General features: G+C 39.8%; 1 protein-coding gene and 1 long non-coding RNA gene across 4 annotated transcripts in view; both read right to left on the bottom strand.

Annotated features, from left to right (window-relative positions):
• Positions 1 to 24,161, bottom strand: part of LOC121708556 (sodium/calcium exchanger 2-like) — a 143,808-nt gene that overhangs the window by 39,518 nt on the left and 80,129 nt on the right. The window contains exon 1 of one of the 3 annotated variants that reach the window (XM_042091291.1): positions 15,119 to 15,265. The exons of 1 other annotated variant lie outside the window; for it this stretch is intronic. In XM_042091291.1, the coding sequence (XP_041947225.1) occupies positions 15,119 to 15,184 (66 nt within the window). In that variant the 5' untranslated portion in view covers positions 15,185 to 15,265. Of the gene's footprint in view, positions 1 to 15,118; positions 15,266 to 24,161 lie in introns of those variants that run through there. One more of the 3 variants, XM_042091292.1, reaches the window with a different exon arrangement.
• On the bottom strand, positions 12,638 to 13,253 carry LOC121708664. Its single transcript, XR_006031740.1, has 2 exons — positions 13,020 to 13,253; positions 12,638 to 12,766 (listed from the first exon to the last, which is right to left on the bottom strand). It is a non-coding gene; the product is annotated as an uncharacterized LOC121708664 (long non-coding RNA).

Here is a 24,161-nt window from a genome sequence, read left to right on the forward strand (position 1 = left end):
TCCAACAAAGATAATCTTAACATGGGTTCTAAAAGGCTCCTGGGCTGGGCTGTGCTATAGGTGTCCATTAGGCTACTATTACTAGTGCATAATAATATTAAAACCATTATGTGAGTTCTATTATGATAGAACAGCCAAAAGTTGCTGTCACCTATAAACACTTTGAGTGCCAAAAATGCAATATTGTGTTTTTTGTTCCCACGGATGGAGTCCCAAAAATGCAATATTGCGTTTTTAGCTTTTTTGTATACTGTATATTACGAACAATAACACACCTTATGTGCGATTTTGAGAACTCTATGATGAATAGAACTGAAATAGATGACGATCCAAAACTCATGAAAACACACAATCTGGACATTTTATCATAACTTGGTTTTTGATGGTTGTCGCTTTGGGTTGAATCAGTGACACATGCACGTCAGGTCAAAACCAGGCCATTTATTTTCGTGGGTTTATCACTAGGTGGCAGTCTCGCCAGGTCTCGCTAGGTCACTTCCTGGAAACTTTACAGGCAACACTTCATATTTCATAAAAGATGCTTTATCTCCATTTCTAGAAAAAAAAACAGGGATTTTGATGAAAACTAGCCACTGTTTAGCTTGGGATTTCTCAGGAACAGAGGCATGTATAAATAAACGGTTTATTAAACCTTGGACCATGCCTGCACGAATGGTGCCTACAAAGTCACACCCCTCCCCCACCTTGGTCAGTCCAACCACCTCTCTTTGTTCCTCTTGCCTAAGTACACCCCAGTCATCAAACGTGTAAAACCAACAATAAAAGACGTTAAGGTCTGGATGGAAGACACAGATTCCACTCTACAACAGCAGTTCCAGCACACTGACTGGAATGTGTTTGCTGCTGACGCCACCATGGACTCCCAAACACACATTCACACATGCAGTATACCAACTCTGTCCTGGACTATATCAACAAGTGTGTAGAGGGAGTGACTACACATAAAACAGTGAAACTATTCACTAACCAGAAACCCTGGATGTACAAAGAAGTTTGTCTTCTCCTCAAGGCTAGGGATGCAGCCTTCAGGTCAGGAGACAAGGAGGCCTACAGCTCAGGCAGATCCAACCTGAAGAAAGAAATTTCCAGGGCCAAACACACCTACAAGAAAAGGATTGAAGAGCACTTAGACTCTTCTGACCCCCCGGCGTATGTGACAAGGCCTACATACAATCACCAGCAAATCCCCATGCAACTCTTCTCTACTCTTCTCTACCCTCCTCTACCCTCCCAGATGAGCTGAGCCACTTCTATGCTCGATTTGACCGGGAAAACAAGGAGGCAGCCTTCAAGTTAGCTGTTTCACCGGACAAGGACATACTCCAATTTTCCACCTCAGAGGTCTGCGACATCCTGGGCAGGGTGAATGCTCGGAAAGCTGCTGGCCCTGATGGAGTTCCCGGATGTGTGTTGTGAGCCTGCTCAGAGCAGTTAGCTGGTGTCTTGACCAACATCTTTAAAATGTCTCTGGCCCACACAACAGTCCACCACAGTTTTAAACCTGCCACCGTTGTTCCGGTGCCTAAACACTCCACAGCCAAAGAACTGAACGACCTGCCTGGTTGAACTGACACCTATTATTGTTAAATGTTTTGAGAGGCTAGTCCTCTCTCAACTGAAATCATGTCTGACTGCTACACTGGACCCATATCAATTTGCCTACCGATGCAACAGATCAACAGAGGATGCCATCTCCACAGCACTCCATCAAGCACTCACCCACCTGGACAGTCCCAATACATATGTTAGAATGCTGTTCATTGAAGTGTTGAGAGGCTAAATGTTTTGAGAGGCTAGTCCTCTCTCAACTGAAATCATGTCTGACTGCTACACTGGACCCATATCAATTTGCCTACCGATGCAACAGATCAACAGAGGATGCCATCTCCACAGCACTCCATCAAGCACTCACCCACCTGGACAGTCCCAATACATATGTTAGAATGCTGTTCATTGAATTGTATTGGGACTTCAGTTCAGCATTCAACACAGTGATCCCCTCCAAGCTGATCTCCAAGCCCGGCCAGCTTGGCATCAGCAACTCACTCTGCAACTGGATTATGGACTTCCTAATTTAACAGTCTGGGCTCTGTTAGTAAAGAAGTCTCTCCTCCACCACCATCACCCTCAACCCTCTGCTCTACTCCCTCTTCACCCACGACTGCGCCCCTATTTATGGCTCCAATGCCACAATCAAGCAGATGACACCACAGTGGTGGACCTGATCAGAGAGGTGGATGAAACAGCAGATGCATTCAGCACCTAGCTATGTGGTGGAAAAACAATAACCTGGCACTCAGAAGACCAAGGAGATCATTGTGGACTTCAGGAGAGCCAAGATAAGGGCACACATCCCTCTCCACATCAGCGGTGCTGAGGTGGAACGTGTGTCTAGCTTTAAGTTTCTTGGGGTACACATCACTGAAAATCTTTCTTGGTCTCTCAACTCTTCCAGTCTGGTGAAGAAGGCGCATCAGTGCCTTCACTTTCTACGAACTCTGAAGAAAGCACAACTATGTCCTAAGATTCTAACACCTAAAAGCACACCTATGTCCTAGGACTTCTACCGTTGTACCATTGAGAGCATACTCACTAATTGCATCTCTGTATTAGCCTGGGTGCCAGCCGAACTTAGCCCCGCCCACAACATTTGAGGTCGGGAAGTTAGGTCTGGCATTGCTCCGTTGTGGAGCAACTATGCTGCTCGAACCAGAGCTGTTCGGATCAATCAAATCGGGCTTTATGATGATGGACAGGTGAGCAACAGCGCCTCATCTATAACATCATCTGAGCACGCTTAGGTTGATTTTGTTTGCAGCAAAAACGCTGTGGCTATAAGGAGACAGATGGCTTCTAAGACCCCATATGGAAAAATGCATATTATTTCAATGAGATTTCTGAAAACTTTGGCCAAAGTTGAAAACTCATGGTTGTTACTTTAATCAAGGGAAAACAACGTGTTGCATTGTGACATGTTGTTCCCTCGTTCGTTTGAAATCTCTGATTGACCACCTGTTCGAGGGATTTGCAACAGCCTTCCCCAGCTGTTTATAACATGTTTGTAGCATATCGGTGTACAACGGAATTATTTTTAAAAACAGAGAGGAAATATCAGTTTTTCTCAATAGCCTACCCTGCTACGTATCTCTTAGATTTCACTAACGAGTGCTGTAGGAGATATTAACGACACAATAACTTTTACAAAAGACCAGAAGACAATGTTAAGGCATTTGTGGAGAAGAAGGATGGTTTGTGTGTTCTTCCTACATCTCACGGTAAGTTTTTTTTGTTGCTCTGATTGGTTAGGTCTATCCAATTGAGTGCAGAGGCATTCCCCCCCTGTATCAGTTGAAACACGCCCCATAATTACGTCCCAATGGAGCAGTATCAGACTCATATTCTGACCAGAATTTGAGTATGACATCGTCAGGCTATCTCTGTATGGTACGGCAACTACAACGCTGCTGATAGCAAGGCACTACAAATAGTAGTGAAATCTGCCCAAAGGACTATTGGCTCCCAACTCCCCTTCATTCACAACGCATATCATAAATCCTGTAAAAACAAAGCCAAATCCATTGTCAAGGATGCCACCCACTCAAACCATGGTCTTTTCAGTCTACTCCCGTCTGGCAGGTGATACAGGAGCCTGCGCTCCCGCACCAGCAGGCTCAGGTGCAGCTTCTTTCCAGAGGCTGTAACACTGCTCAACAAAACTACACCTCCTGTCTAGCATTTGCAATTTAGCTGTTACTAGTTTACCTGTTTACTTTTTACTTTTTAAAATCTCCTGGAATCTAGAGCGAGCGAGCAAGAGCGTGCACGCAAGACCGAGACTTCAAATCACGTATGCATCTGAGTTTAGCGTGTACACAACGGAGAGAGAGCGATAGGGAGGGGTGGTGCGCGTGTGCCTGAAGCAAGACGCATTCTGATTGGCATGTTTTGCTAAATCAACCAATCAGTTTTCAATGTAGTCAGGCTTTTATGCAAAGCGAGGTCAGGGGTGTCGCTAGAAATTTGGGCACCGCAAAATGCTAGGAGGTTCTTCCGAGCCCCCCCCCCCCCCCCCAATTTTGCCAACAACCATATATTTGTTCAGATTATAACATGTTTTGTTTATAACTTGAACCAACACACTTTTCCACAATATTATTTTTTTAGATGCACCTGTATATCTGAGCCTTTTCCCAAATTGGCTTTGGATATTTATACTGGACCCTGCTCCATCTGTTATTAAGAATGAGCTGCTTCTCCTCATCAGTGTAGCAAATGTTGCATAATTTGCAGGGTTATAGGCTGCAGAGCTTGTAGGCTACCTTCACACAGTGAGTGTCACATCTTGACTCTCACTTGGGGGGGGCCCTTCACCTATCATTTCCCTCTTATCCTCTTTCTTCTCAACTGCCTGATTTCTATCCCCTGTCTCCTGTGTTGGATTTCTTAAAACAACAAGTCTCTAAATTACTGAACAATAATTGATATAATTTGACAATAAGTAGCCTAATATTTGTGCCATGAGATAATATCCTTCACAACATTATCCATCCTATATAACATTGATATAGCTTCGTTTTCAATGCAGGTTAGCTAACTGCATCTCCACTGAATTTCAACATACATTTTCATTATTTAGCATCTCATTGGTAGCCCTAGGCCTATATTTCTTACCTTCCCTCCTTCTCTGTCTGCTCTTCTGCTGGCTTTCCAAACGTTAACTTTGTGACCGCCTTTGTTCAGGTCAGGTGAATTGAGATTAGCCTACTGCAGAAATTAACAAGACGTCAAGTTTATTTTGAAATTTATTTTTAAACTATGTGAGCTGCGTTGCGTTCGTTAATTAGTTTAGTACACAGTCCTCGACTCTACTTTCGTTTTGATATGTAGGTAGGCGATCACGTGACGGTCCGTTGATGCAAAGATAATTGTCTCGTCGGCTAGGCCTATTTGTAGCCTACTTAATAAATCAAACGAAACGTACAGAAAAAAATACCGAGGACATGACCTCGGTGTCCTCTATGGTAGCTACGGCCATGCTTTTATGTATTTTATCCTGAATGAAATTAATCAGTTCAGTGTATCTAGGAACAGAGTCATGGCAGAGTCAGACTGCCCCCAAAAATGAACATTTAAGACCCATTTCACATCAGACCACACTAAAGTGTTAGGCTACCCTTGTCTCATAAGAGTAAACAATAATGATACTGTAGTTGCATGCTGCACTGTTTGTAACAGTGTAACAGTCTTTCTTTTCTTTTCTTCCTTTCTTTCCTTTTTCTCTGATTGCCTACATCCTGTAAAGCGCCATGATACATGTGTAATGTTTTGGCACTCTATAAGCACAATAAATTAAAATTAGATTAAATCATATAATGTGCTTATTATTCAGGCCTATAGGCCTACTAGATGGCTAGTTGCCAAGGCTACATGAAAAGACCAAACTACCAAAACCTACATATTTTATGATCAAAATTCCTATCTATAGGCCTTCCTTATTTGGTGTACTGACTAGACATTATTGAACAAACATTCATCTGAAGATGACGGAGGCCCAGTTAACCGAGGCCTCAATCGAGAGGGCGCACCGACTAGGCCGAGTTAAAGATCCACAAAAACCTTGAGCCGTAGTGGTGAGATTTCTTAACTTCAAAAGCAAAGATGAAGTGATGGGCCGCGGTATCAAACTGAAGGATACACAGTACTCGATGTTCCAACGATTTCCTTGTGAGATTGTCGAGAGAAGACACGTCCTCATCCCAATCATGAAAGAACGTAAAGCTCAAAAAATGAAGGTTCGCTTAACTATGGATAAATTATATATCAACGACCAGCTCTTCAGAGACCAAAAGATTACGACGTGGTTGTGAGTTAAACAAACTTTTTTTAATTTTTGAGAGTGAACCTGATGAAGCATAGGCGAAACGCGTTGTTCACTACTAAATAAAATCAGCAAAGAAATCCCACCAGTGTGCGGTGATCCTTCACTCGTTTTGGGGAATACTGTTTTAATCGGGGGGTGGAGGGCTTTGGGGAGGGAAAGGAAGGAAACATTTGATTGGAGATATCAGAGGAAAAAACACTTGACACTGACACTTTCAGCCTTGTCTATGCCATCCAAGATGTGCCCATATAATGTCTAGATTCTGTAATGTTTAACTGTATCACAGATTGAATTACTAAGGAAAAAACACAATGTTGAATGAAGAATATAGATTAGCAAGCTATAATACAAATGGCTTAGCAGAAAAGAAAAAACGACACCAAATATTTGTATGGCTTAAAGGAAAGCATTATTCTATAACTTGTTTACAAGAGACACATTCTATACCAGCTGATGAAGATCTTTGGAGGAAAGAATGGGGTGGCCCAATTATATTTTCTTATGGTTCCAAAAATAAAAGGGGTGATATTATTTGAAAAAATCTGCAATTAAAATACATGAATCTGAATCCCACCCCCAAGGAAGATGGTTAATTTTGAAAATGACTATTGAAGAGAAATTTATTTGTCTAGTTAATGTATATGGGCCAAATACAGATGATGCACTTTTTTTTGAAGAAAACATGGTAAAATGAATGGAGATACATTTGAAAGTGATTATTATATTATGGTAGGAGATTTTACTGTGGTTCAAAATGGGGAGATTGATCGAAAAAGAGATATCAAATTTGATTATCATCCCCAAAGTCATAGAGACAATAAGAGACATAGAGACATAAAGCAATAATGAATGGAAAGGACATGGTGGACCTTTGGAGGTTAAAAAATCCCAAACTACGAAATTATACATGGAGAAGACAAAATCAAGTGAGTCGTATTGATTATTTTCTTATCTCTTTCTCCATAGTATCAAAAGTTAAAAAAGTAATGATCGAAGATAAGATCAGGTCAGACCATCGGTTGATATCTTTACCCTTAGATATGGCAGAACATCCAACGGGTAGGTTATATTGGAAATTTAATCAGAAACTTCTGGATGATCCGATATTTGTAGAGAAAACTAAAAAAATTATAATAGACTTTTTCTTGAATAATGAAGGATCAGCAAACCCACAAATGGTTTGGGAAGCTTTCAAATGTGCTTTTACACAAGAAAGGCATACTTGCAGATTCACAAAAACAAAGTGTAATCTCCCTATTATTAAAACAAGACTCAAATGGTAAATATAAAGACCCTACCCAACTTAAAAATTGGAGACCAATCACTTTACAGGGATATGACTAAAAAATATTGGCAAAATGCATCGCTACAAGAATTAAAAAAAGTATTACCACTAATAATACATAATGACCAAACAGGTTTTATACAAGGACGTAATATATCAAATAGCATTAGACAAGTTTTAGAGGTAATTGAAAACTATGATCAAAAAAAGAAAGCTGGTTTAATATTCATCACTGATTTCGAGAAAGCTTTTGATAAAATAGATTGGGGATTTTATTACTAGATGCTTCAAGTTTGTCAATTTTGGGGACTCTTTAATACAGTGGGTCAAAACAATGTACAGAGATTCCATTTGTAAAGTTTTAAATAATGGTTATCTATCAAAACCAATACCCTTGGGAAGAGGAGTCAAACAAGGCTGCCCTCTGTCCCCTTATCTTTTCATCATTGCAATTGAGATCTTGGCAATGAGAATACGATCTAATGTGAAGATAAGAGGTTTGAAATTAAATGGTATCAACATTAAAGTTTCTATGTATGCTGATGATTCTAGCTTTATGCTTGAACCAGACAATATATCCCTGGAAAACCTTATTATAGATTTAAATAACTTTTCAAAAATATCAGGACTATAGCCCAATTATGATAAATGTCATATATTGACTTATATCATATGAGACTTGGTCCTTTAAGGGTACTAACTTTAATATTTCTTGTGATCTACCAGTGGAATGGGTGGATGGAGCCATAAATGTACTTGGTATCCATATACCACAGAGCACTGGAGAAACATCTACAATCAATTATAGAATTAAACTAAATAAGATTTGTGCCATTTTACAACCTTGGCAAGGAAAGAATCTGACTCTTTATGGTAAAGTAACACTAATAAATTCTTTAATAGTGTCCCAATTTACATATTTAATGTTAGCACTTCCTTTACCACCTGAAGCTTTCTTTAAAGAATATGAACAACAAATATTTTAAGTTTATTTGGAATGGCAAAATAGATAAAATTAAGCGAGCATAGCTTTATAATGATTATGAGTTAGGTGGCGTAAAACTCGTGAAATCTATGAATAAATCATTAAAAGCGTCTCTCATACAAAAATTCTATCTAAATCCAGACTGGTTTTCAAGTAAGCTGCTAGAAAGGATTCTTCCAATATTTGGAAAAAAATTATACCCATTTTTACAGATACACCCAACACACTTCGTTAAGATAGAAAGCATTATTAATATTTCTGCTTTCTTACTGGAAGCATTACGAAGCTGGCTACATTTTCAGTATTACCCACCAGAAAATGATGAGATATTACAACAAATTTTATGGTTTAATTCAAATATTCAAATGGGAGGAAATTTAATATTTTTTAAGCAGATGTTTAGAAAAGGAATTATTTTTATTAAAGATATAGTTAATGAAAAGAGTGAAATCCTGTCATATAAACAAATAACACTTAGATATGGAAATATAGGTACAATCAATTAATTGCATCAGTGCCTTTAGATTGGAAAAAAAAATCAAAGCCAATTGTAAAAGTAATTTAGTATGTAGACCAAACATAAAGCAGTATAAATGGCTTAATGGAATAAAAATTAAGATATATATAGATTTTACTTACAAACAGATAAACTGGTGGAAATTCCATACAAAATGTTTGATAGCTGGGAAAAAATGATAGATTGTCCAATTCCATGGAAATGTATCTTTAAAATTTTGTATGACTCTTCATTAGACATAAAAGTACGTTTTTTTCAGTATAAGCTAATCTATAAATATCTAAATATTAAAAAGATGTTACATATTTGGGGTATAGAGACAAATCCATATTGTCGTTTTTGTTTAGAAGAAGAGGAAACAACTGATCATTTATTTTGGTATTGTTCTCCAACTGCTTTATTTTGGCTTGAAGTTCAAAGCTGGCTATGGCAATGTGATATAAACTTACATCTAGATCTGTCCACAGTACTTCTGGGTGACTTGACAAGTGGCAGTCAATCACTTCAAAATATAATTTTTCTGCTAGGTAAAATGTTCATCAAGAAAATGACAGATGCAAAAAAACTGAACATAAGAAGATTTAAAAATTATATTAGATATTACTGTGAAACAATAATATAACAATGTATAATGGCACATGAGATGGGTAAAACATTATATGCAGAAAGATGGGTTAAAGAAGTAAAAGAAAGAGAAGGGTGGACTTAGGAATATTATACATAAGCGAAAAAAAAAATATATATATATACACAAGTATACTCATAAAATATACTTTCTTCCTTGGGAGGGGGGCGATTTGGTAGGGGTTAATATATAATTAAAAAATATAAGTTCTTTGGGATACCTCCCTGAAATGACTTTTGGCAGGTTGGGATGCCTGCTTTTGAGCTCTTATGTGTAGTGGCTAAAGCAGGTGACTTGTGGTTGTCCAAACGTTGTAAGTTCGACTCTCTCATGAAGTGAGATTCTCCTGCTTCTGACTACATACAGGTCAACTACTGTGACGTGGAAATACCAAACTTTCTTAATTTATGTTATCTTCTTAAGTCGCTTTGGACAAAAGCCTCAAACAGCATTATACAACATGAACAGCCTGTGAGTCTATGGAGCAGAGGAAGCGTCTTCGCCTCTTACATTAAGTAGCCAATTGTCACGGTTTGGAGTTTGTGTTTTGGTTTTTGTTACTCTTAGTTTGTAGTTTGCTGTGTTCTCTTGTTTACTTCCTGTTTTCTTTGTTACTTCCTGTGTCCTGTGCCATGTGTTCCTTTTTTTTTATATTGGCATGTGGCTTTGTTCCGTCTCCGCCCCTCACCTGAGTCTTGTTAAGTTATTAGTCTGATTATTGGCTTGTTCCATGTTCACCTGTGTCTCCTTGTTTTTGCCCTATCGTCTGAGTCCTTTAATTACCTTCAGGTCTTGACACAAGCGAGTCAAACACGCGGACACTAGGCGAGGAGTTGGGGAAGCGATGAGTTGAACATAGTGCGGCCTACAAAGGGTGCGAAATGCATAAAAGAGCAGTTCAAGTGCAAAATGTTAAGGTAAAAGAGATCATTACTTATGCTGAAGCCATAGCATTATATAGCATGAAGGCAAGTGGCAGGCTAATGGGAATAATGTCAGAAATGAGTAATGATGATGAGTTAAATTCAACAATTACAAATATTTTATGTGAGTCTGCGGAGGAGGTTCTTGGCAAATCTTCTGGGATGAGGAAAAGAAGAATGGTACCTTGGTGGTCAGATGATTGTAAGGAAGCAATTAAAGCCAGAAATAAAGCTTTCAAAATTGTTAAATCAAATCATTCCTATACCAACTTAATGGAATATAAAAAATGGACATATTGGCGTGACTTTTGTGGTAAAATAGGAGCAGAAGTCAAAGTGGGTGATGTTTGGAGCATGATTAAAAAGATGGGAGGCATTAGAAGGGAATTTTCTCTACCTGTAATTAAAAATAATGATAAAGAGGCAGTAACTAATCAAGAGAAAGCAGAGATGCTTGCAAAAAGTTTTGTTAAGGTTCATAGTTCAAAAAACCTAACTGATGAGGAATTGTCTTGGAGAGTTAAAGTTATGGATGAGAGTAAAGGGCTACTGGGGAAACATGTAATAAACGAGAGTGTACTAGATAAGGAATTTACGTTATTTGAACTTAGGAGAGCGTTAAATGGGGTTAGGAATACTTCACCGGGGAAGGATGGTGTATGTTATAAAATGATTAATGAAGTCGATGATATGGCTAAAATGATAATTTTAAGTCTTTACAATAAGGTTTGGGAGCAAGGAAGATTGCCTTTGGGCTGGAAACATTCTGTAGTGGTTCCTATTGGGAAACCAGGGAAAGATAAGACTGAAGTTAAAAGTTACAGGCCAATAGCATTAACATCTAACTTATGTAAGCTTATGGAGAAAATGATCATTAGAAGACTAATGTATGAAATTGAAAAAAGAGGTCTTGTCTCCCCACACCAGAGTGGGTTCCGTAATGGACGTACTACGATGGACCCTGTTGTATGTCTAGAAAATGAAGTAAGGAAAGCGCAAGTCAGTAAAGAATCAGTCTTAGCAACATTCTTTGATATAGAGAAAGCGTATGATATGCTATGGAAGGAGGGACTGTTAATTAAGCTGAATAGAATGGGTATTAGTGGTAAGATGTTTAACTGGATTAGAGACTTTTTAAAGGATAGAACAATAGAAGTGAGAGTTGGGGTTAATTTTTCTAACATCTATTCAATAGAAAACGGAACACCTCAGGGTAGTGTATGCAGTCCAGTGTTGTTCAACATCATGATTAATGATGTTTTCAATTCAATAGACGACATTAGAATTAATAGAGCATTATATGCGGATGATGGAGCTTTGTGGGTAAAAGGACGCAATATTGATAATATTACAACCAAAATGCAACTGGCTATTAACAAGGTAGAAAAATGGGCATGTGAGTGGGGTTTTCATTTGTCTATAGAGAAGACTCAATTTATTTGTTTTTCAAAGAAAAGAATAAATCCCACACTAGAACTTAAGTTATATAATCAATCATTAAAACAAGTTAACGTTATTAGGTACCTGGGAGTGTGGTTTGATGTCAAGTTAACATTTAAGGAACACATACAGAAAATAAATGAGAGGTGCAAAAAGGGCATTAATGTTTTGAAATGTTTGTCAGGGTACAACTGGGGAGCGTCAGGGATGTCCCTTAAAAGAATTTATATTGCACTGATAAGATCCGTGTTAGACTATGGATGTATTGTATATCGTTCAGCATCTAAGACATTGATTGGTGAAATCAATAGAATGCAGGCTAAAAGTCTGAGGATATGTTGTGGTGCATTTAGAACATCTTCAATACCAGCATTACAAATAGAAACAGGAGAAATGCCCTTAAGCCTTAGACGTATTAAGTTGAGTATGGCTTACTGGATTAATTTAAAGGAACATGATGTATCACACCCCACTAAGAAAGTTCTTAACGAGTGTTGGGAATATGGTAGATCCCAGATTTGTAGCTTTGGTTGGGATGGTAATAAAATAGCAAACCAATTGGAAATAGATGGTATCAATTGTAGTAAGACTGTGCCCCTGGTAGGAACTCCACCTTGGTTGTTTTGTTCTCCTATGGTAATTATGGAAACCAAAGAGATAGCTAAATCTGGAGGAGTGTATCAGAACGTAGAGCAATATCTAGAAAGTATGTATTATGATACAACACAGGTCTATACAGATGCATCTAAAGATTCAGAGGGTAAAACAGGTATTGCAGCATATATCCCTGATCACAAAATCTCTATTAAAAAGAGAACATCAGACCATCTGTCCATATTTGCAGCTGAAATGACAGCTATTATTATTGCATTACAGTGGATAGAAGAAGCTAGGCCCCCTAAAGCAGTTATTTGTTCTGATTCAATGTCATCTCTCACATCTATACAAAATGGAGAATCATCATGCCGACAGGATTTATTGAATGAAATTAATAATATCATATTTGCAATCAGTCAACAGGGAATATCAATCCAGTTTGTATGGGTACCTGCTCATAAAGGAGTTGGTGGTAATGAGGAAGCAGACAAGCTGGCAAAAGAGGCAACTGAGGAAGAGGAAGTTCAGTTAAACATTCCTCTCAGCAGATCAGAAGTTAAGGTAATCATCAAACACAAAGTTAACTTAATATGGCAAGCTGAATGGGATAAGGAGAAGAAAGGTAGACATTTATATAATATACAAAAGAATATCCTAAATAACAAACCTATGTACCCAAACAGACAAGAGGAGGTTTGGTTTACAAGGATGAGAATAGGCCATACTGGTTTGAATAATAGCTTACATGTTGTAAATAAACATCCAACTGGAAAATGTGAGTTTTGTGGAATGAGAGAGGATGTAGATCATGTTCTTTTAAAATGCTTAAGATTCTCCAGACAAAGAGAAAAGCTAAAGAGGGAAGTGAACACAGCCAAGAAAGCCTTCTCTTTAGACACCTTATTAGGTGAGCCTAGATCAGGAAACATCACTAGTGCTGTCATCACATTTATCAAAGAAACACAATTAGCAAATAGGATTTAGTTGGTTGTTTTTTTTATTTTTTATTTTTTTTATTATTATTTATTTTATTTTTTATTTTTATGATTTTCCTTGAAATAACATCCAATTGATTGCATCTCAGTCCAGTAGATGGCGGTAATACACTTTGCCTGTAAACTGCCATAAAACCTGACAGAAGAAGAAGAAGAAGAAGAAGAAGAAGAAGAAGACCTTCAGGTCTTGTGGTTGTCTGCCTTTGCGTCGTCTTTATGTTTTTGTCATGTTGCCCATGTTTCTGGAGAGTAAAATCGTGTTTGGATGTATTCTCAAGCCTCTTGTCATGCATTTTGGTCTCAACCTACTCAGCAGCCTGACAGCCAATGTTGCATTATTAGGCTATGTCAGTAAATATGTTATATATATCAGTGATTTCATTTTAACTTTTTACAGTGCTTTTTACAGTGTTCTTGCGTAGACCGCTGGCATTGGTCTCTGCTACAGTATGATTGCCAGTCAGTTGTCATTAACATCAGTATTTTATTTAGTGGAGAGACGGAGACAGGTTAAGAGGCACCGTAAGTACCATAGGTCTTCCTCATCGTTCCATGATATATCAGCTTAGCCTGTTAGCCTATTTCCGGTAAGGCAAGGAATTGAATAACAACATAGGCTAAATTACATGTCACACTGGCCTACTGATAATATAATAATCATCAATTACATGTAAGCATCATCTGAATTGTCATGTTAGGATTGAACTCATGACCTTCTGTTAATGGACTTAGTGTTTTAACCAATACACCATTGTTACCCTCATACAGTGTGCTGCATATTAACTCATTGACTGCCTTCCTTCCCATTTTTTTTTAATTACGATAACTAGTAATACAATAACTAGACACTCTAACACACGTTATATGTGATTTTGGGAACTCTGTGATGAATGGAAATGAAATATATGACGATCGAAAACTCATGAAAACGCACAATCTGGACATTTTATCTGGACATTTTATCATAACTCGGTTGCCGCTTTGGGTCGAATGGGTCAGTGACGCATGCACCTCAGCTCAAAACCAGGCCATTTTCGTGGGTCTATCACTAGGTGACAGTCTCGCCAGGTCACTTCCCGAAAACTTTACAGACAACACTTCATATTTCATGAAAGACGTTATATCTCCATTTCTAGAAAAAAAAAACAGCGATTTTGATGAAAACTAGCCACTGTTTAACTTGCGATTTCTCAGGAACAGAAGCGTGTAGAAATAAACGATTTGCACCCACTGAGAGCTTAAAGTCTCACCTTTCAAATGAGCCATTGTATGTGTTCATAGCTATAACACAGAATATGATGTGGGTTTCTCCCGTATTTCAAGGTCATCTCCCAGCACCCTCCCGTTTCGTTATTTCTCCCGGAAAACTCCCGTAATTTGCATGGCCATCAAACTTCATTTTAAAATCATTGATCCATTCAGGTTGCCAGGTTGTGTATGAAATACACCCTACACATACACGATCACTTAGTTTCAATTTCAACTGTTTTGTCATAGGCTAAAACCTGGCAACCCAAAACCCAAATAAGGAAGCGGGTGCCAACTGTGCAGCCTGAGTCTCGGCGTAAGCAAGCGGGCTAGTTGAATGGCCTACTCCAGAACTAGCTGTTGTGAAATTGTTGGGAATTTAATTGATTAACACATCTGTGAAAAGATCGCCCCTCCTTTTCCCCAACTCGCCTGACATTCCCCGCGACATTTAAACTGACTACCATCTCCTACACGATCAAACGCGCTTACACGCACACACGCACTTAGTTTCAAATGTTTGTAATTACACGCGGTGCTGGCAACCGCGACGCAATTCATTCATGCGCGATCGTTATTTACACATCTTTCTGTTACTCACCCAACATCTGCAAACATCATAGCGAACGACGTGGTACCCGTCGATTCTGCTCATAACCCATTGCATTCCGTTAGTCCATACATTGTACGCACAAGCATTAACAATACACTGATAGCTCTTACTTTCACTTCTTGGTCCTGCATTACTTTGTTTCCCCAAGGAACACGATCCCCAGGGCAATAGCTATTTTATTCCGTTTGGGACAGGGGAAAGTGATGTTTTGAGTGGGGGAAACTATTGTCACAATATAAAGTGATTATCTGTACAGTAGTGTAATTATTATTTAATTATACATGCATTAGAATGTTATTATTGTATAATATGGACATTATGTTAAATTATGCTCCATGTATGATTGTGATATATGTATAATGTATGATGTAGCATTATATAGAGGAAATTACCCTGGCATATTGGTATCTACCAATTAGAGGTGATAGACGGCTTTATTTAAAGCGAGGGATTTTTGCCCTCAGTGTGGGAGTCTGTAGAGTATCAGCTTGCTGAGAGGTTGGATACAGAGTGTTATTGGAATTACGAAGTGTGCTTGAATTGAGAAACCGGTTGGTTGAATTTTGTTTATTTCTTTTCGGAAAAGTATTTTTTGTTGGCATTGTGCCGGAACACGTTTTTTATAGCACTGTAAATAAATCTGCACTTTCCACCACAATCCATGTTTGCTGTTTGCTGTGTCTTCACCCCATCACCGCCCAACCTCAGTGTGTCCTTGTTGCAAGGCCCATTTTTCACATCACATAAACTGTTATTGAGTGTTGTTGATACACTGAAAAGCACTGACAGCAAGCAGCTTTGGAGTTTTAGAAGTAGGCTGCAGGCAGGCAGCTGGTGGATACATAACTGGCATGCGTAAGGTAATGGTAAGGTAAAAGCAACGACCGAAATGCAGTGTTGAAACACGTGTATGAAACGTATTAAATATGCAAACCCCCCCCCCCCTGTTTTTGGAAACACTGCCCCCCACCCCTCCCTCCTGTTTTTGGAAAGCTAAATGTTGACAGGTATGTGCTGTGGCTGTACAAAAATCATCAACAATGGTCTAGATTGCTGGCACTCTAGGACAAAGCTTCCGAAAACAGCTTGGCATTCAATGAGTTAACAGCATTTATATATCAGAGGTGTAGGGGTAAAAAGACAAAATGAAAGAAAGAAAACAAATAAACAAAAAAATATAGCCAAAAAAGACTAAATGAAAGAAACCAAACAAAAAAAATACAATGATAGGCACGAAACGAAACACCCAGTAAACAAAATAAAGTCCTGGCAACGTCCCCTAAAGGTCCCCTGGCGAACGTCACCTCCTCGACATTGTGTAGGGTTCCCTTGACGTCCCACGGACCTCTGTTCGGAGGTTCTAAAAGACGTCCACGAGACTTTGAGAGGACGTCCTGTAATGGTCACCACGACGTTATGCGCGCGACATTTATATTTCCGCGATGGTAAAAAAAAAAACATGAAACGCGATTAAGCGGTATTACATCACGCATTTATGACTTGCTCTACAATTACACAATCAACTTAATTTACCTCATACTTTCACACATGTATGAAATCACGTCCTCCGAATGCATTACACTAATGATGAGTAGACATGGACCTTTATACCGGGCTAGGATGTGCTGCTTTCACATCTACAGTGTAATTTTCTTAATAAACTAATACAACGGTTTAATGGGCATATCCGCTGCGCGTCGGGGTCCGGTTCGCCCTGTCGGGACTTATTTTCCCAATAATGACCGGCGTTCTATACATTATAATCAGCAAATAAATTATTCATGAGGCGTCTTCCAGCAAGATGGGGTCTGCCTGGCTCGGGTGGAACATCAGGACCTGCTTCATCCTTCAGAAGCAACTCTTTATGGGGAACAGGTGCGTTGGCCAGCACTGCCAAGTTGTGTAGCAGAGCAGTCACCACTATAACTGAGTGTGACTGATGCACCGGAAATGCTGCTCCCACATCCCAATGGCCCTCTCCACTATGCTGTGGGTGCTAGCATGTGCCTCGTTGTATTTCTGCTCCGCAGGTGTTGTTGGCTGCCGGACTGGAGTCGGCAGATAGGGGCGAAGATGAAAACCACTGTCGCCCAGGAGCCAGCTGTCACCAAACCACACATCTTCGGCCAGCTCATGCAGCCCAGAGTTGACCCACACAATTGAGTCATGGGTACTCCCAGGCCATTTTGCCACTATGTTGGTGAACAGGCTACGTGCATTGCATTGATGGCAGGGTACCCCTTCCTGCAAAATTAATGTACATGGGCTCGTTCTCCGACGGACTTGCCACAGGGATGAGGGTTCTGTCAATGGCTCTAATCACCCGTGGAAGTTGGGTTATTGCATGGAAAGCCTGTGGGGTATACTACGAAGCACGTTAGACATATCTAGGCTATGTAGACATATCAAGGCTTGACAAAGCCTTGACTCAGGGGTATACGTTAAGTGATACTACGATAGCAGTTATGTGATATATTTGTCAAACTAGGCTTTCAGCTCAGATCTGTGCGCGTTCTCGGTGTTGGGATGACGTTGGCCAATCTTGAAACGTGGAGACGCACAAAAACGCCTCTATTTAAAAACAATTACTTCCGCATTCATGAGCGATAGTTTAATCTACACTGCGGTAATTTTTTGTGTCTAACCTATAACATCAAATAAATCAATTGTCATGTTGTATGGTATGCACGTCCACAGTGGGATATTTGCACGCACAGCACTATTAAAGCGCATTCGAGATCCAAAAGGTTAGTAGAGGCGGAGCTCCACCTGTAAGATATACGACAGAATCCTACACGTGAGATAACTTCGTTTTTAAGACAATTGATTGGTCAGTGTGCGGTAGATTACACGATTTGAGCTATAACTTAGCACATAACCTCCTCCCGACCAGGTTTGGTTGACAGCATAAGGTACCATGGTGATATAGCGATACTAAAACAGATCCACTTTCGTGTCACAGCATAGCCTGGCTTTGAGCGCAACATACCTCGCTAACCCACTAATCGAGATTCGTAGTACACCCCACTGGTTGGCTTGCAGGATATCCTCAGCTGTGGTGTGGAAGCTTATGGATTGCACATGCTGTAGCAGCAAAGGTGTAACTGCTGCTACAGCATGGCTCACTGAGGCCCAGACCATCCCCGGCTACCTCCATAATTCAATTCAATTCAATTCAAAAAACTTTATTTATCCCCGAGGGACAATTTTCTCTATAAAGCTCCCTGTGGCATAAAACCGCAGGGCAGCCAACACCTGCACTGTTGGGGTAAGTGCAAAGGTGCGCCCTGTTGGTCGCTGGAGCTGGGGACCCAGGCTGTCAATCAGCTGCCTGATGGTCTCTCTTGGCAGCCTGTATTTTCTTAGAATTGCAGCATCTGAATGTATGTGCAACAGACAGAAATGCATTCGAATGTATGCATTTGTCTGGTACATACGACTTCTCTAGCACCTCCTCCTATGATTTAACTCTATAATCCGCTGTAAAGAAGCCATGTTTGAGCATTTGAGATGCACCCAGGGGCCCCTTCTTACATTGAAAAAAATATCACAGTAATCACCTGTTTAGAGTGACAAGGTCAAGAAGGAGAAGGCAGCCTGAGGGAGCTTGAGGTGATGATGTTTCTGCAGGTGATGGTGCTTCAGCAGGTTGCGGTGCTGAACGTGGTGCAGGAGGGGACCAGAGATGGGGACTTTTGCTGGGAATATACAGGTGAGGACCCTGGATGCAGAGAGCCAGTAGCACAGAGGTTGAAGCAGCAGAGGAAGAAGCGATACAGGAAGGTGGACATCGTGGTGGAGGAGGGCCACCACAGGAACGTGCCTCTGAACCTGGTGTGGGAGGGAGCAGGAGATGGGGAGTCCTTTCTTTGAGGAGCAGGCGAGGACCCTGGGTGTGGAGAGCCAGTGGCACAGAACCAGTGGCAGAACCAGAGGAAGAAAGATGTGGTGGAGGGTCGCCGGACACTGGGTAATCAATCTCACCAGAGATGCCCTCCAGTGCCACTGGCCCCAAAATCCCCAGAACTTTCTCCTCCTGTGGTGTGAGGGAAGCCGCTGCATTTACTAGCGCACCAGTTCTATGGTGCTGCCTTCTTCTTACGGATGTCCTCTACGCTCCTGCACCCCTCCCCAACTGCATTCACTTGTAATGGTTTGCCATGTGTTTTTTTGAGTTTGTAATGATGGTTTTGAATTTTGAAAATTAAATGTCTTTAGATCGGTCAACTTCATCTATGAGTATTTTGTTTTCTGTTTAAGTGAATTGTGGCTTCCTTGCCATGGTGTCTGAACAAGATGAACATCAGAAATGGACAGGTGGAGAGCAATCACCTCATTAAATATTAACCTTCAATCACACATTTAAATGTTATGAACTGTGTAAATGCACCAATACCCTATTTGCTGTCAATTTGTTTTATTTTGCTCATAATTTGAAATGTTCACATGAGACCATCACTGATTGGTGAGATTTTTAAATTAACACTCTTTCTGTTTATAGTCACTGAAGTCATTAAGTAATTTAAAGTGGATTAGTGAAATATACATGTACATGTATATATACATGTAAATGTACATGTGGCTCAACTGTTTCGGCTATGACCTGTCTGTAACTAGCCTGGAAAATCAAGACCCTGGTAATCTAGAAAGATTAAGGGTCTGGCCACGAACAATGTAATGGCCCAACTCGAGGGGCAGCAACAGGCATGCATTTAAAAATCTCACTGCACGCAATTGGATAACACCATGTTTACTCTGAATGATTTCGGACTTTGACGCAATCGGATAACACTACGACCAATATTGACTGTCCTCCAACGTTGCAGCGCTGTCTTCATCAGTTTAGCTGGTTCCATGCAAGGGGTAAAAGTAACGTGCATCATTGCTCATTGCCAGAGTGTCTCGCAGAGACAATTCCATTGTGCTCTCGCGAGAACTCTGGATTTCCAGGGTAGTCAATACCCACAAAGTGCACATATCTAAACTGTACATGATAATACGGTGTCTTGTGTCATTTTCTTGTGAAAATTGACTGATATTCTTTTTGCGTATTTTGCTAGTATAGAGGTTTTTTTTGTCTTTTATTGTCTGATTGACCACCTGTGCGAAGGATTTGCGACAGCTTTTCCCAGCTGTTTATAACTGGCAACCGTGGCCTAATGGTTAGCAATCGGACCTGTAACCGGAGGGTTGCCGGTTTGAACCCCGACCAGTAGGCACGGCTGAAGTGCCCTTGAACAAGGCACCTAACCCCTCACTGCTCCCCGAGCGCCGCTGTTGATGCAGGCAGCTCACTGCGCCGGGATTAGTGTGTGCTTCACCTCTCTCTGTGTACACTGTGTGCTGTGTGTGTTTCACTAATTCACGGATTGGGATTAATGCAGAGACCAAATTTCCCTCACAGGATCAAAAGAGTATATATACTTATACTTGTTTGTAGCATATAAGTGTTCAACAGAATTATTTTTTAAAAAACGGAAGGGATATAGGCTATCAGTTTTTTTCCTAATAGCCTACCCTACTACGTATCTCTTAGATTTCACTAATGAGTGTTGTAGGAGATATTGACGGCACAATAGCTTTTAAAAAAGACCAGAAAACAATGTTAAGGCATTTGTGGAGAAGAAGGATGGTTTGTGTGTTCTTCCTACATCTCACAGTAAGTTATTTCGTTGCTCTGATTGGTTAGGTCTATCCAATTGAGTGCAGAGGCATTCCCCCCCTGTATCGGTTGAAACACGCCCCATAATTACGTCCCAATGGCGCAGTATCAGACTCATATTCTGACTAGAATTGAGTATGGCTACGTCAGGCTAATACATTTCTATTACAGATATCTGAATATTGATAGTTAACATTGGATGTAGTCAGGTACAGGTTTGCCTTCAGAACTTTTTCTGGATTCAGAGTAGTGCTGAGCAGTATACCATCCAGTTCACACCGAATACCGGTGTATATTTTTGTTATGATATGAATTTGATATGATATTAAGTTTTTCCCTTTAAGTATGACCCTCAAGGCTTAATTTCTCCTTAGGTAAGGGATTTATTTAAGGGTGTTGCACAGAATACCTTAAATGGTTTCCTTAGTTAAGGAAAAACGTTAAGGGATTTTCCAGCACAGAGATTGTTTAACAGCTGTAACTAGCTGGCTAGTAGGGGATGCTGTTAGTTAACCCACTGAACACATTAAAGCCTAATGATCTTATCATTCATCTTACTTAAAAAATATTCGATGAAATTATCCAGGTAGCAAGTAAAGCATGTTACATGTTACCCCCCCGCCCCCACACACACACACCTACATGACTTTTAGCATTTTTACATCCCTCTCCCTATGCTACAGACCTTTTATTTATTTTCTTATTTCATCACACGTCAAAACACACACACACACACACACATATATCTGACTTTCTCCAACTTTTGCACATCTCCATTGAACTTTTTATTTATTATTTTTGATCTCTCTTCCATCTATCTACCCATGTCCTTGATTGCCTAGCCTTTCAGACATAATTTCACTGCATTTCTTACTTCCAGTAACTATATGCATGTGACAATAAACTTCCTTGTATCCTTGTATGTTATAAACCTGAACTGAACAATACTGGCTAGTAGAGATGATCCTGTCATCAGTGCACCAAAACAAACTTTTTTGTTAACGAGAAGCTCATGGTAAGCTAACAAGATATCCATATGAATTCTGTTAACATTAAGCTACCACTACGTTATGTAAACTGCACAATAACAATACGGCATGTTACTATTAGCGGAGAGCTTTTATTTTCAATCGTCAAAAGTAGTCAAAGCCCATATTAATGCAATCTGTCTCTTCACTAAGTATAAAGTACTAGAAAGCAATACTTGAGTAAAAGTACAAGTACATCGTACTAGAAAAAGACTTTGGTAGAAGTGAAAGTTACCTTTTAGAATATTACTTAAGTAAAAGTCTTAAAGTATCTGATATATACTGTACTTAAGTATCAAAAGTAATTTTCTGATATTTAATGTACTTAAGTATTTGAAGTAAAAGTAAAAAGTAAAAAGCAAGCGGTTTTATTTTGAACTTTTGTGAACTTTATTTTGGCTTTCTCATAGTAAAGCATAAAGCATATTCAGGGTTCCCATATCTTCTTAATCTCACTCATCAAATCAAAATCACATTCTTTTCTAGGACTTTTCAGGCACAATTCTCTTAAGTTCAAAGAACAAACAGCATATTTTTAGAGCTGACATCAAAGAAAAAAACAGAAACAGAAATGCCACTTTTGTATGAAGTTCAGGTAAAAATGAAAAATAAATAACTTATTTCTTTAAAAAAAAAAAAAAAAAAAAGACCTGCTGGTAGGGAGAACATTTTGGTCATGTGGTATGAGCATTTCTAGGGCTTACTCCCAAGGTCACCATCTCACTCTCACACACCCACACACACACAGGCCACCTATGTCCAGCAGCTACTAATATGCCAGTCATAGTTGAAACTGAAAAGGTGTCTGTTCATCTTCAAAAGAAGCTGGTTTTCAAAGTTGACAGAATTCAGTGCCCGGGAGTTTCAGGCCCAAGACCGGCCAATGTTTTCTATAGTGGTGGAAATTGGATAAATGAAGCAACATTTCAGCTTTTACTATCCTGTAGTTTTTATTAGTACCATGGTTCAACAAATGTGTACAGTAAAGGTTATATAATAATTTACTTCAACTAAGTTAACAAAAAATATTCCACTATTCCACAAGTTAACAAAAACAGAAAGAAAGAAAGAAAGAAAGCCTTTGAAATGTAGCCTATGCTACGCTTCCACAAAGAGGCATATTAAACTAATATTTAGGCTACATGTTTTTTGCATGGGTAGGCTATATTGTTGTTTGGTGATTTAGCCTACTCCTTTACTACACCCTCTTCTGAGCAAACAAGGCATATAGGTTTATCATGTAGGGTAATTGCTCTTTCTTACATTAAATAACTTTAATTTATCCTCTCTACTTGTCCCTGTAGTCATGGCCTCCTCATCACTAATTTCAGCCTCATCATTTTTAGTGGTCGACTGGTTGATCTGCTGCTCAGTCTCTCCTGGCCTCTTTCTACCATCCATCCTTCCTGACGCTTGTGTCTACTGTAGGGCCGGCTCGGCTATCCTTATCTGAGAAAACTTTTTGGAAAAAACGGGCTATATGGACCCAACCAACTCTTTTTGGGAGGGGAGAACTCCCTCACGTAGGCTACAACCCATGCAGAGGCATTGCATTGGTGTCATGCACAGAATGCGGAGCGTGTCCATACTGAAAAGATAGACTAACGTGACAAATGTCAATATTTTTTTCCTCGACCGGCCCAAAAGTGAAGCGGCCACCGGGAATTCTCCCGATTCTCCCGATAACCCACCCCGGGCTTGATTCAGTCTTACTCTTCTTGGTCTGAAGACAAGTCCTGCGATGCTAAATAGCCTTTCACAGGCCGCTGAGGCAGGTAGCGGAGTGTTCAGCTTCACAGAAAGCTGCCAATGTACAGAAACATTTCTTGCAAATACAGCCACGGGTGTATGACGTTATTTACCACTACCCTGTTCACCGAGTTCACCACTATCGTCGGGGTGGTCGTCTATGATAACGGGAGGTCCTCCAGTAGGTGCTCGTGCTTCCATGGCGGTTTCAGTTGTGCGTCCTCCTCCTTTAGCAACAAACAAGTGCTGAAATAGAGCGTGCAGCGTGCGGAGCGTGCGTAATGCAATCTAGGAGCAGTGATTCGCCAAACCTCCCTTATTGCAGTCGCACACATTTCGTTTAATTTTATGTTTTAGTAACGAGTAACGAAGATGCTTAGTGGAAAAATAACGGAGTAAAAGTATACATTTTATCTAGGAAATGTAGTGTAGTAAAAGTGAAAGTTGACATAAATTTAAATAGCGAAGTAAAGTACAGATACGTAAAATTTCTACGTAAGTACAGTAACGAAGTATTTGTACTCTGTTACATTACAACACTGCTAAGTCATACTAGTTTTATATTTCCTTTTTAGATTTACTTGAGTACTGT

Source organism: Alosa sapidissima, chromosome 5, assembly GCF_018492685.1.
Source record: "Alosa sapidissima isolate fAloSap1 chromosome 5, fAloSap1.pri, whole genome shotgun sequence".
NCBI classification, from domain to species: Eukaryota; Metazoa; Chordata; class Actinopteri; order Clupeiformes; family Clupeidae; genus Alosa; species Alosa sapidissima.